This window comes from Staurois parvus, unplaced genomic scaffold, assembly GCF_062004578.1.
Source record: "Staurois parvus isolate SC_StPar_1 unplaced genomic scaffold, SC_StPar_1.0 ptg002176l, whole genome shotgun sequence".
Lineage (NCBI taxonomy): Eukaryota > Metazoa > Chordata > Amphibia > Anura > Ranidae > Staurois > Staurois parvus.
The window spans coordinates 62,493-76,278 of record NW_028319972.1 but is presented as its reverse complement, the minus strand read 5'-3'; the positions used below and the strand labels follow the sequence as shown (position 1 = coordinate 76,278).

General features: G+C 46.1%; 1 protein-coding gene across 1 annotated transcript in view; it reads left to right on the top strand.

Moving 5' to 3' along the window:
* Positions 1 to 1,936: 1,936 nt before the first annotated feature.
* The window catches only part of LOC149432273 (C-myc promoter-binding protein-like), a gene marked incomplete at both ends in the record, with an annotated part of 73,400 nt that continues 61,550 nt past the window's right edge, over positions 1,937 to 13,786 (top strand). Inside the window, one exon of the mRNA XM_089665300.1 lies at positions 1,937 to 2,186. Within this exon, the coding sequence (XP_089521426.1) occupies positions 1,937 to 2,186 (250 nt within the window). The remainder of the gene's footprint in view (positions 2,187 to 13,786) is intronic.

Genomic DNA, 13,786 nt, shown 5'->3' with positions numbered 1-13,786 from the left:
GAGGTGGTTGTGGCCAGCTCAGTGGATTGCTTTAAAAAAGCCCTGGATTGTTTCTTAGATACACAGAATATAACTAAATGCTATCATTTATAGGTGGGGTTGGTCTGGGGAGTGTCCGGTTGCCTCTCGGGGGATCGGGAGTGAGTTTTTTTTTTTCTTTTTCTCTCTGCAGGGGCAGGTTGGATCATGGTTTGCTGGGGTTTTTTTTTACCTTCCTCTGGATCAGCTGTGGGATTGTAACTTTTTTTTTTTTGATGGTTGAACTGGATGGACGTTTGTCTTTTTTTCAGCCAGACTAACTATGTAAAAGCCTGCATCTCTGATGGTATTGGTGGGGGGGGGGGGCATTAGTGTGTACGGAATGGTCAGCTTGCACCTCTGCAAAGACCTCATCGATGCTGAAAGATACAGTATATCCAGGTTTTAGAGCAGTATTTGCTCTCATCCAAACAATGTCTTTTGCAGGGAAGGCCTTGCATATATCTTCAGGATGTTTCTAAGCTGCATACTGCATCTATGACAACAGCGTGGCTTCATAGAAGAAGAGCCCTGGTGCTGAACTGGCCTGCCTGCAGTCCAGACCTTTCACCAATTATAAATATTTGGGACATCTTGAAACAACAAATGCGACAACCCAGGACTGTTGAGCAGTTAGAATCCTATATTCATTTTATTTTTATTTATTTCAGGTACTTATATATCGCCGTCAATTTACGCAGCACTTTACATATATATTGTACATTCACATCAGTCCCTAACCCTCAAGGGGGGTACAATCTAATGTCCCTAACTCACATCCATTCATACACATACTAGGGACAATTTAGACAGGAGCCAATTAACCTACCAGCATGTCTTTGGAGTGTGGGAGGAAACTGGAGTGCCCATAGGAAACCCACGCAGACACAGGGAGAACACGCAGGAGGTGCCATGGCTGGGATTCCAACCCACGACGCTAGTACTGCCAGGCGGAAGTGCTAACCATTTATCCACTGTGCTGCCCATATCAGGCATTCCTCCTGAAAACTCCAGCAACCGGTCTCCTCAGTTCTCAGACATTTACAGAGTGTTAGTAAAAGAAGAGGGGATGCTGTACATAGCCCTGTCCCAACTTTTTTGAGATGTGTTTCTGGCATCAATCTCAAAATTGACCTGATTTTTCCTAAAATGGTCTATTTTCTCAGTTTATACATTCTGATATGTTTTTCTATGATTATTTATTATTTATTTCAGGTACTTGTATATCGCCTTCAATTTACGCAACACTTTACATATATATTGTACGTTCACATCAGTCCCCGCCCCCGAGGGGCATACAATCTAAGGTCCCTAACTCACATTCATACATACACATACTAGGGACAATTTAGACAGGAGCCAATTAACCTACCAGCCTGTCTTTGGAGTGTGGGAGGAAACCGGAGTACCTGGAGGAAACCCACGATTTGGTGCGATTTATTTATTTCAGGTACTTATATAGTGCCGTCAATTTATGCCGCGCTTTACATATATATCGTACATTCACATCAGTCCCTAACCCTCAGGGGGTGTACAATCTAAGGTCCCTAACTCACATTCATATACTAGGGCCAATTTAGACCGAATCCGATTCAACTACCAGCATGTCTTTGGAGTGTGGGAGGAAACCGGAGTACCTGGAGGAAACCCACGCAGGCACAGGGAGAACATGCAAACTCCAGGCAGGTGGTGCCGTGGCTGGGATTCGAAACCAACGACCCGAGTACTGCCAGGCAAAAGTGCTAACCATTTAGCCACTTTGCTGCCCAAATTATTAAAACAATCCAGCTTTATAAGATCTGCAGATCATTGCATTGTTTTTATGTAGATTTTATATAGCACCCCATTTTTTTTTTTGGAATTGAGGTTGTACCGGTTCATCGTTTTCATATCTAAATATTCCTTTATTCTTTTTCAGGGTGTTGTATGAGTGGAAAGAGCGGCTAAAACAAGGTTGCCACATCATTCAGACTACACCTTCTGGACGTCCTGCTAATATAAGCAGCAGCACCTCCTCGCAAAAAGCATACATTACCTACAGGAGAGCCTCCGAAAATATGACCCAGAATTCCTTGGCTGTAACCGATATTTGCATAATCATTCCGAGCAAAGGAGAGACCCCGCCTCATACCTTCTGCAAGGTGGAGAAGAATCTTAATAGCAGCATGGTAAGGCCCCTATTGGACAATGCAGCTGTTGCCCGGGGTGGGTTAACCTACTAAAACTATTGGTGTAAATGCTGCATCATATCCAAACCATTCTTCAACCAAGCAAATGAATAGGATTGTGCGTGAACCAAAAGCCATTTTCGTTTAGTTCTGATCACCACAAGGTGTGCAGACCCCATCCCAAATGGCGATTTTTTTTTTTTTTTTTTCTAGGTCCGCCCTTTAAAAAAAAAAAAAAAAGAGAGTGCAGAGGACCAGTGGATGGGTGGCTGCAATGCCAGCCCCCTGCAGACTTCCTCCAGCTCTCCCATCTACAAGTCTGTACCCCAGTGACAGAGAGCTGGAGGAAGAGTCTGCAGGGGCCTGTGACAATGAGGTGACAACGAACTGCAAGTGAGGTGCTGACTGCACCCCTTCTTTTATAACTCCTAGATTGTAAGCTTGACAGGGCAGGGCCCTCGATCCCCTCATGTTTTGCATTGTATTGGTATTGTTCTGTCACAAGTTCTGTCCCCATTTGTAATGTACAGCGCTGAGCGAACTATCGGCGCTTTATAAATACTGTATAATAATAATATTGAGAACTACACGTGTGTTTGCCTCAGTGCTGCAACGAAAAGGATTCACCAGGTAAACTGTTTTATACATATACATGAAGGCTGTACCAAAAGTAATTCAAATAAGGGTCTACCTTTTTTTTTTTTTTTTTTTTTTTTTTTTTTTTTTTATTACCGTATTTTTTGCTCTATAAGATGCACCTGACCATAAAACGCACCTAGATTTTAGAGGAGGAAAACGAGAAAAAAAATGTTCTGAAATAAGACTGCAGACACAGTGCAGGAGGTGACCAGAGACTGCGGACACAGTGCAGGAGGTGACCAGAGACTGCGGACACAGTGCAGGAGGTGACCAGAGACTGCGGACACAGTACAGGGGATGACCAGAGACTGCGGACATAGTACAGGGGATGACCAGAGACTGCGGACACAGTACAGGAGATGACCAGAGACTGCAGACAGAGTACAGGAGATGACCAGAGACTGCGGACACAGTACAGGAGATGACCAGAGACTGCGGACAGAGTACAGGAGATGACCAGAGACTGCGGACACAGTACAGGAGATGACCAGAGACTGCGGACACAGTACAGGAGATGACCAGAGACTGCGGACACAGTACAGGGGATGACCAGAGACTGCTGACACAGTACAGGAGATGACCAGAGACTGCGGACATACTACAGGAGATGACCAGAGACTGCGGACACAGTACAGGGGATGACCAGAGACTGCTGACACAGTACAGGAGATGACCAGAGACTGCGGACACAGTACAGGAGATGACCAGAGACTGCGGACATACTACAGGGGATGACCAGAGACTGCGGACACAGTACAGGGGATGACCGGAGACTGCGGACATAGTACAGGAGATGACCAGAGACTGCGGACATACTACAGGAGATGACCAGAGACTGCGGACACAGTACAGGGGATGACCAGAGACTGCTGACACAGTACAGGAGATGACCAGAGACTGCGGACACAGTACAGGAGATGACCAGAGACTGCGGACACAGTACAGGGGATGACCGGAGACTGCAGACATAGTACAGGAGATGACCAGAGACTGCGGACAGCACAGGAGATGACCAGAGACTGCGGACAGAGTACAGGAGATGATCAGAGACTGCAGACACGGTACAGGAGATGATCAGAGACTGCGGACATAGTACAGGGGATGACCGGAGATTGCGGACACAGTAGAGGAGATGATCAGAGACTGCGGACAGAGTACAGGAGATGACCAGAGATTGCGGACACAGTAGAGGAGATGACCAGAGACTGCGGACACAGTACCGGAGATGACCAGAGACTGCGGACACAGTACAGGAGATGACCAGAGACTGCGGACATACTACAGGAGATGACCAGAGACTGCGGACACAGTACAGGGGATGACCAGAGACTGCTGACACAGTACAGGAGATGACCAGAGACTGCGGACACAGTACAGGAGATGACCAGAGACTGCGGACATACTACAGGAGATGACCAGAGACTGCGGACATAGTACAGGAGATGACCAGAGACTGCGGACACAGTACAGGAGATGACCGGAGACTGCGGACACAGTACAGGAGATGACCGGAGACTGCGGACACAGTACAGGAGATGACCGGAGACTGCGGACACAGTACAGGGGATGACCAGAGACTGCGGACAGAGTACAGGAGATGACCAGAGATTGCGGACACAGTAGAGGAGATGACCAGAGACTGCGGACACAGTACCGGAGATGACCAGAGACTGCGGACACGGTACAGGGGATGACCGGAGACTGCGGGCACATTACAGGGGATGACCGGAGACTGCGGACACAGTACAGGGGATGACCAGAGACTGCGGACACAGTACAGGGGATGACCAGAGACTGCGGACACAGTACAGGGGATGACCAGAGACTGCGGACACAGTACAGGGATGACCAGAGACTGCGGACACAGTACAGGAGATGACCAGAGACTGCGGACACAGTACAGGGGATGACCAGAGACTGCGGACACAGTACAGGAGATGACCAGAGACTGCAGACACAGTACAGGAGATGACCAGAGACTGCAGACACAGTACAGGAGATGACCAGAGACTGCGGACACGGTACAGGAGATGACCAGAGACTGCAGACACAGTACAGGAGATGACCAGAGACTGCGGACACAGTACAGGAGATGAGCAGAGACTGCGGACACAGTACAGGAGATGACCAGAGACTGCGGACACAGTACAGGGATGACCAGAGACTGCGGACACAGTACAGGGGATGACAGTACAGGGGAGTTCTTTCAGCAATGCACATATGTACAGTTTGTGATAATCCGCTCAGGGTTTGGTATAACAATCCACAGGCAGTCTATGGACAAGGGAAGGACATACCTGGCCAGCCGTGCTCAGCATCCTCTCTGAGGTCCGGGGGCGGGGCTCCCACTCACATCACAACTTCTACTACAGCAGCTCCCTCTCGAGCATACAGGCAACATGGGGCGGGGTCAGTGGAGCTTCCGGACCTGGCCCCGCCCCCTCCCTGGTGGCTGGCCCGGCATTCTAACATGGTGACGTGGGAGGGAGGCCTGGTCAATATTCGCTCCATAAGACGCACAGACATTTACCCCCATTTTTGGGGGGGGGGGGTTTGGGGGAGTGCATCTTATGGAGCGAAAAATACGGTACATAAGTCAAGAGTGCTCAACTTGTGGCCCACGGGCCCCTCTCAACCTCAAACCAGAGAGGCACACCTTTTATTATATACTGCCGGTTTGGTTCGCTTTCTGAAAGTGCACCACACCCAGAAGATATAATAGAAGTCTATGGTAGCCATTGGAAAGCTGCAGTTGCACTTTGCGTGTGTGTAAACCGCAGCACATCAGTGTGAATGCTGCTTTATAGGGGGCTCAGGACAGTAATTGCTTGTTTGCGGTTTAGGGGAGGTAAAACCCCGTAGTTGAACTTTGTTTTTTACCAGAGCACTTCAACCACTGGTGTAGCATCAGGGGTTGCAATGGTGACCAGGGGGCTCCTGCTGCCTCCTGGTCACATTCTGCTTTACACTAGGACGGAAGGGGGGGCAGGGGCGGCATCAGGGGCGGACTGACCATTTGGAAACTCGGGCACTGCCCGAGGGCCCGGGGTCAGTAGGGGGCCCCATGAAATGCTCCTGGTACCTTTTTCATAGACTTTTTTGAGCTTGGGCAAGGACACAGGGGCCCCATGATCCCCTATTGAGGGCCTGGGGTCAGTAGGGGGCCCCAAGAGATGCCCCTGGTACCTTTTTTTATAGGCTTTTTTGAGTTTGGGCAAGGACACAGGGGCCCCATGATCCCCTATTGCCCGGGGGCCCCATGAGTTGTCAGTCCGCCCATGGGCGGCATATACAGCAACCGCTGAAAGCCCGCTTCTCCTCCTGTCCATCCCACTAGCGTTCAGCGGCTTCAGGAGGAAAATGTTTATTTTGTTGTTCAAAATTATAAATTTCAAATTTGGAACCATTTCATTGGGTCCCGCGACCTGTTACCTAATCACTTAAACCGCCCTCACTCTTCAAAAAGGTTATTAAAGGTAACGGATTCCAAGCAGAAGTGAGTTCTTGATGGAGGGGTGCAAGCTGCCCAACATCCACAGAAGGCTACAGAATGGTATGGAGATGACCGCATTGACAAGAGCATCGGGCACAGATGGATGACGTTGTTTAACCAGTTCCAGCCCGGCCAATAGCAAAATGACAGCCGAGTGGGACTTTTGTAGATCCGGATGGGTGTCATATGACGTCCTCCTGGATCGCCGCCTCTCACGCTGCTGCAAGATCTGTTACCGGCTGTGTCCATCGGACACAGCCAATGATCGATCTGTGTACTAGCCCATTGCCTGTACCATGTGACTGCTCTGACTACTAACAGCAGGTCACATGACAATTGTAAACAATGGATGGCTTCCTTTTATGCCATCCATTGTATACAATTGTGTTGCTAGCTGTGATTGATCACAGTGATCACATGGTACAGACACAGCCCATCTGCAGTTGTGTATTTAGGTTTTGTGCTGCCCTAGGCAACACAAAACTTGGCTTTCCCCTTTCATGGAGAGGCCCTGACACCAACCAACACCCTCCTCCCCCACGAAGAGAGCCTGACATTGACCAACACCATCCCAGCCCCCACATCCAAGAGATACTTCCACTGCTAACGCCCCCCAATGCACTGGACAACCCCCCCACCCACCCTGGCGAGAGAGAGAAGACACTCACCTTCACAGCTCCAGACATGCAACCTATACGGGGTGACACCGGACCTGCTCCACGAAAAGGTAAGTTGTAAAGAAAGCCTGACATTGACCAACACCACCCCAGCCCCACCCCCACCACCCGAGAGAGCCTTCCACTACTACCGCCCCCCCCCTACAGTGGCAACCTCCAACCCCAACCCCACCACCCGGCGAAATAGAAGACACTCACCTTCACAGCTCCAGACATCCCCGAGAACAAGAGTCAGGCTCTGCATACACCATCAAGCAGCCCACAGCCTCTCTTGGATCCCACCTGGCCCCCATGCTGCGTGTGTCCCTTCTTCCATCCCTTCTTTCGGGGACCGGCGCTGCCCCCCTGAAAAATGTCGCTGCCCCCCTAAAAAATGCCGCCCTAGGCAAATGCCTTGTTTGCCTTGTGGTAAATACGCCCCTGCCCATCTGTGCCATGTTATTAGCTGAGGCCAATCACAGCTAATCACAACAATATACACTGAATGGATCGATTTCATTCAGGTAAATGCTTGCCTGTAACAGTGAACTTCACATCATCCTAGATTGTAAGCTCCAAAGAGCAGGGCCCTCGATCCCCTCATGTTTTGCATTGTATTGGTATTGTTCTGTCACAAGTTCTGTCCCCCTTTGTAATGTACAGCGCTGAGCGAACTATTGGCGCTTTATAAATACTGTATAATAATAATAATAATAATGTGCAGAAAAAAAACAGATCACTTCCCCAGACTAGTACAATGTTACTACGGTCACATTATATTACTACGGTCACATTATATTACTATGGTGACATTATATTACTATGGTGACATTATATTACTACGGTCTCATTATATTACTATGGTCACATTATATTACTATGGTGACATTATATTACTATGGTCACATTATATTACTATGGTCACATTGTATTACTATGGTGACATTATATTACTATGGACACATTATATTACTATGGTGACATTATATTACTACGGTCTCATTATATTACTATGGTCACATTATATTACTATGGTGACATTATATTACTACGGTCTCATTATATTACTATGGACAGATTATATTACTATGGTCACATTATATTACTACGGTGACATTATATTACTATGGTCACATTATATTACTATGGTCACATTATATTACTATGGTGACATTATATTACTATGGTCACATTGTATTACTACGGACACATTATATTACTATGGACACATTATATTACTATGGTCACATTATATTACTACGGTCACATTATATTACTATGGTCACATTATATTACTACGGTCACATTATATTACTATGGTCACATTATATTACTACGGTCACATTATATTACTATGGTCACATTATATTACTATGGTCTCATTATATTACTATGGAGACATTATATTACTACGGTGACATTATATTACTACGGTCACATTATATTACTACGGTCACATTATATTACTACGGTCACATTATATTACTATGGTCACATTATATTACTATGGTCACATTATATTACTACGGACACATTATATTACTACGGACACATTATATTACTATGGTCACATTATATTACTATGGTCACATTATATTACTACGGTCACATTATATTACTATGGTCACATTATATTACTATGGTCTCATTATATTACTACGGACACATTATATTACTACGGTCACATTATATTACTACGGTCACATTATATTACTATGGTCTCATTATATTACTATGGTCACATTATATTACTACGGTCTCATTATATTACTATGGTCACAGGGTTTGAGAAAAAAAAAATTGTAAATAAAGTTGTTTTTTTTTTCATACTGTCAAGAGTCAGTGTCCCTGATCACCGCCGCACCAGTTATATGATGACACCGTAGTGCACTACTGACAGGATGTTACGGTGAAAAAAATGTTTTTCATTTCTTTATTTTCCAAAAAATGACAACTTCAAAAAAAAAACTCACCATGCCTGTTACTAAATACCTCAGACTGTCCACTTTCCAAAAAGGGATCATTTGGGGGGCGTTTGTACTGTCCTGATGTTTTGGGGCCTCAAGAATTGAGATTGGCCGTCAGTACTTCAGGATTGATTGATTTTCAGATATATCCCCCAGTTTGTGGACTCTATACTTTTCCTACAGACTACATCAGGGGTGCCCAACCTGTGGATGTGGGACAGCCTGCATCTTTCCTTCATCAAGAACTCAATGATGGCACATTGCTTCTGCTTGGAATCCTTTATTGACCTGCGTGGGTACAACGTAGTGCCCCTGCCGGTTAGATATACTTTTTCCATAGACTTCTATTATATCTTGCAGATATATCTGAAAGCTCACCAAATCCGCAGGATATAATAGGAGTCTATAGCTCAGTGCAGCTCACCCGCAGATCAGTGTGAAAGCAGCCTAATAGCTGGTAACCCTTTTATAGGTGCTAATATGCCCATTGCAAAAGCGCATTTATGTGATGTTTAATCTCCTCCTGTCTGGCCCATGTCAATAAACGGCTGGATGGGAGCGCTGCCGATGCAGGGGAATGCAGAGGACACAGCGGAACACAGATCGCTGTACGGGACCTCTGTGTGAGGTCACGATTCATGTCATCACTGATTGGCCAATCAGTGATCACATGAATAGTAGTAAACAAGATGTCACTTCCTGACATCATTGCTTACTACTTGTGAAATTTGTGAATGACCACAGAGATCACATGGTACACACATTGATCTCCAATCAAGAGATCAAACGAGCAGATGGTGTTCAGATCCAACACTGACATCCATGTTAGCAGTATCAAGGAGATGAATGAACAACTGCAGGTTCACCTCGATGGATTCCTCACACCAAACAGCTTTCCACACCATGTAAGGAAAGGTTTAAAACAAAAGAAGAAACTTCATAGTACGACCCGATAAACTAACAAAAGATTTATTAACCACTTCCCGTCCCCCTCATGTACATAAACGGCCGGACGGGAGCAGTGCAGGAGAGGGTTGCCGTTCATAAACGGCACCCGCATTTTCAGGCTGTGCACGCTCCCTGGGAGTGTGCGGCACTGCGATCCGGTGCCCGCTGTGTCCGGAGGACACAGCAGAACAACAATCGCTGTACGGGACCTCTGTGTGAAGTCCCAATCATGTGATCAGTGATTGGCCAATCGGTGATCACATGAACAGTAGTAAACAAGATGTCACTTCTGACATTGCTTGCCACTTGTGAAATCTGTGAATGATCACAGAGATCACATAGTACAGGGCTATTCACAACAGCCTTGTACCATGTGACAAGCTGTGACCAATCACAGCTTGCACAGTATTTCTCAATGGCTGCAGGAATGCAGCGAGAGAGAAGGAGAAATTATTGCTTTTACAGCCTTTATGGGTGTAAAAGCAATCAGTGTAAAAAAAAAAAAAATAAAAATCTTCATCACCCCCCACAAGTAGTACAGTGTCACTATGGTGGCACTGTACTGCTAGGGTGACAGTATGTTAAAAAAAAAACAAATATAAAAAATAAAGTAAAACTGTATAAGTTTTGGTTATAAACTAAGTTGGTTTTTTTTTTTTAAAAGATAGATGAATACATTTTGGCCAAGATTTATGAAAAAAGATTATTTACTTGAAAAACTTTAATTTATATAGCAAAAAAAATTAAAATCCCAGTGGTGAATAAATACCACCAAAATAAAGTTTTATCTGTCTCAAAAAAATGCTAAAAAATTCATATGGGTACAGTGTTGCATGACCGCGCAATTGTCATTCAAAGTGTGATAACACTGAAAGCTGCAAATTGGCCTGGACTGGAAGGGGGTGAAAGTGTCCGGTATTGAAGCGGTTAATACATTGACCCTTTTTTTTTTCTTCTCTCTTCCATCTTCTGCTGGCATTGCTCTCCAGGCTGCTAGGACAGTCCCAGGTGAAGTGCGCTTGGTATCCCTCCACCTGGGACTGGAGGCGGTGCTAGAGGAAACATCTGCTTATGTGGCTCCAGTGCTCTCCGCGGCCGCCTGCTTCCTCCGCTGCCGGCTCAATGAACTCTACTGCACTGGGATGGGGGGGTCATCAATCCCAGATCACAATAGGTTGTAGACAGTGGGCATTGCGCTTCCATTGTTTGAGGTCGAGTGCCACATCAGAGGGCTCTGAGGGCCGCAGGTTGAACACCCCTTCTATAGAGGAAGAGTTACTCCACCAACATGTGAAATTTGAGCAACCTACGTAAGTTAAAAAAAAGTTATACGCACTTTTGCATCACTTTCGGTACAGTCCTTGTATTTATAGAACAGTTTAAATGGTAAATCTTTTATCTCCTGGTGTTCAGTGTCAACTGCAAATATTGATTCTCAGCGTTCAACCTGTTCCTGGGAAGTGCAGCTACCTGTAAGTCAGCTCTCTCTTCATCAGAAGGATGATTTTGTTTGTTCACTTTATTACATACAGACCTCAGTGCTTTGATAGTTGAGCGCTCCTGACCCTCTGGGATCTCTGTGTAAATTATTATTATTATACAGGATTTATATGGTGCCAACGGTTTGCTCAGCGCTGTACATTACAATGGGAGACAATACACGAGGCAGCACAGGAACAATACGATTCAATACACGAGGGGTTCGAGGGCCCTGCTCCTTGGAGCTTACAATCTAGGAGGGAGGGGATGGTGGCACAGGAGGAGATAGCTGTGGGGGATGGAGTGGAAGGTAGAGTGGAGGAGTTCAGTAATTAGCTGAGGGTGGGGTAGGCTTCCTTGAAGAGATGGGTTTTCAGGGTGCGCCTAAAGGTGAGGAGAGGAGGTGACAGTCTGATGGATTGGGGTAGGGAGTTCCAGAGAATGGGGGAAGCCCTGGAGACGGGCATGGGAGGAGGAGACCAGGGAACTAGAGAGTAGAAGGTCTTGTGAGGAGCAGAGAGTGCGTTTTGGGTGGTATTTGGATGTCAGATCGGTGATGTAGTTTGGGGCAGTGTTATGAACAGCCTTCTTAGTCAATGTTAGCATTTTGAATTTTATCCGTTGGGCAATCGGGAGCCAGTGGAGGGATTGGCAGAGGGGGTGGCGGAAACGGAATATAAATTCAGTGAAAGAGCTTATGCACGTGAACCTAGAACCTGACTGAGCAGAATGGGAGAGACCAACTGACACAGGTTTATTTATTTCAGGTACTTTGATATCTGTATATATTGTACATTCACATCAGTCCCTAACCCTCAAGGGATGTACAATCTAAGGTCCCTAACTCACATTCATACATACACATATTAGGCACAATTTAGAGAGGAGCCAATTCACCTACCAGCATGTCTTTGGAGTGTGGGAGGAAACCGGAGTACCCGGCGGAAACTCATGCAAGCACAGGGAGAACATGCAAACTCCATGCAGGAGGCGCCATGGGTGGGAATTGAACCCATGACCCATTTACTGCAAGGCAAACGTGCTAACCACTAAGCCACTGTGCCGCCTGTTAAACCAGGTCTATATATATATATACAGTTGTGTCCAAAATTATTCAACCCCCACTGAAATTGAGTGTTTTGGCCAGTTTGACATTGCTTTTGATCATTCAGTCATCTTGCTTACATTTACATTAAAGAGGCACTTGTAGGTCAGACAAATATAACATAACAGTTATAATGAAATAACCACAAATGTCTTTTCTGTGCTCACAGCATTATCAGTTTTATTCAACCCCCAAGTGACATTCAATCTTAGTACTTAGTACAGCATCCTTTTACAGTTATAACAGCTTTTAAACGTGAAGCATAGCTTGACACAAGTGTCTTGCAGCGATCTACGGGTATCTTCGCCCATTCTTCATGGGCAAAGGCCTCCAGTTCAGTCACATTCTTAGGCTTGCGCACTGCAACTGCTTTCTTTAAGTCCCACCAGAGGTTCTCAATCGGATTTAAGTCTGGTGACTGCGATGGCCACTCCAAAATGTTCCAGCCTTTCCTCTGCAACCATGCTCTAGTGGACTTGGAGGTATGCTTGGGATCATTGTCCTGTTGAAAGGTCCAACGTCTCCCAAGCCTCAGGTGTGTGACGGACTGCATCACGTTTCCATCCAATATCTCCTGGTACTGAAGAGAATTCATGGTACCTTGCACACGCTGAAGCTTCCCTGTACCTGCAGAAGCAAAACAGCCCCAAAGCATGATTGACCCTCCACCATGCTTCACAGTAGGCAAGGTGTTCTTTTCATCATAGGCCTTGTTCTTCCTCCTCCAAACATAGCGTTGATCCATGGGCCCAAACAGTTCTAATTTTGTTTCATCAGTCCACAGAACACTATCCCACAACTTTTGTGGTTTGTCCACATGGCTTTTGGCATACTGCAGTCGACTCTTCTTATTCTTTGGAGACAGCAAGGGGGTACGCCTGGGAGTTCTGGCACGGAGGCCTTCATTACGCAGTGTGCGTCTTATTGTCTGGGCTGAAACTTCTGTACCCACATCTGACAAATCTTTTCTCAGTTCCTCAGCAGTCACACGGGGACTTCTCTCCACTCTACGCTTCAGGTAGCGCACAGCAGTCGAAGTCAGCATCTTCTTTCTGCCACGACCAGGTAGCGTTTCAACAGTGCCCTTTGCCTTGAATTTGCGAATGATGCTTCCTAAGGTGTCTCTTGGTATGTTTAACATCTTTGCAATCTTCTTATAGCCATTGCCCTTCCTGTGAAGAGAAATCACCTCTTCTCTTGTCTTCCTGGACCATTCTCTTGCCTTCACCATGTTTGTAACCACACCAGTAAATGTCTAGAAGGAGCTGAGTATCACAGTCATTTTAAAGCTGCCTAATTGGTGCTTATTATGC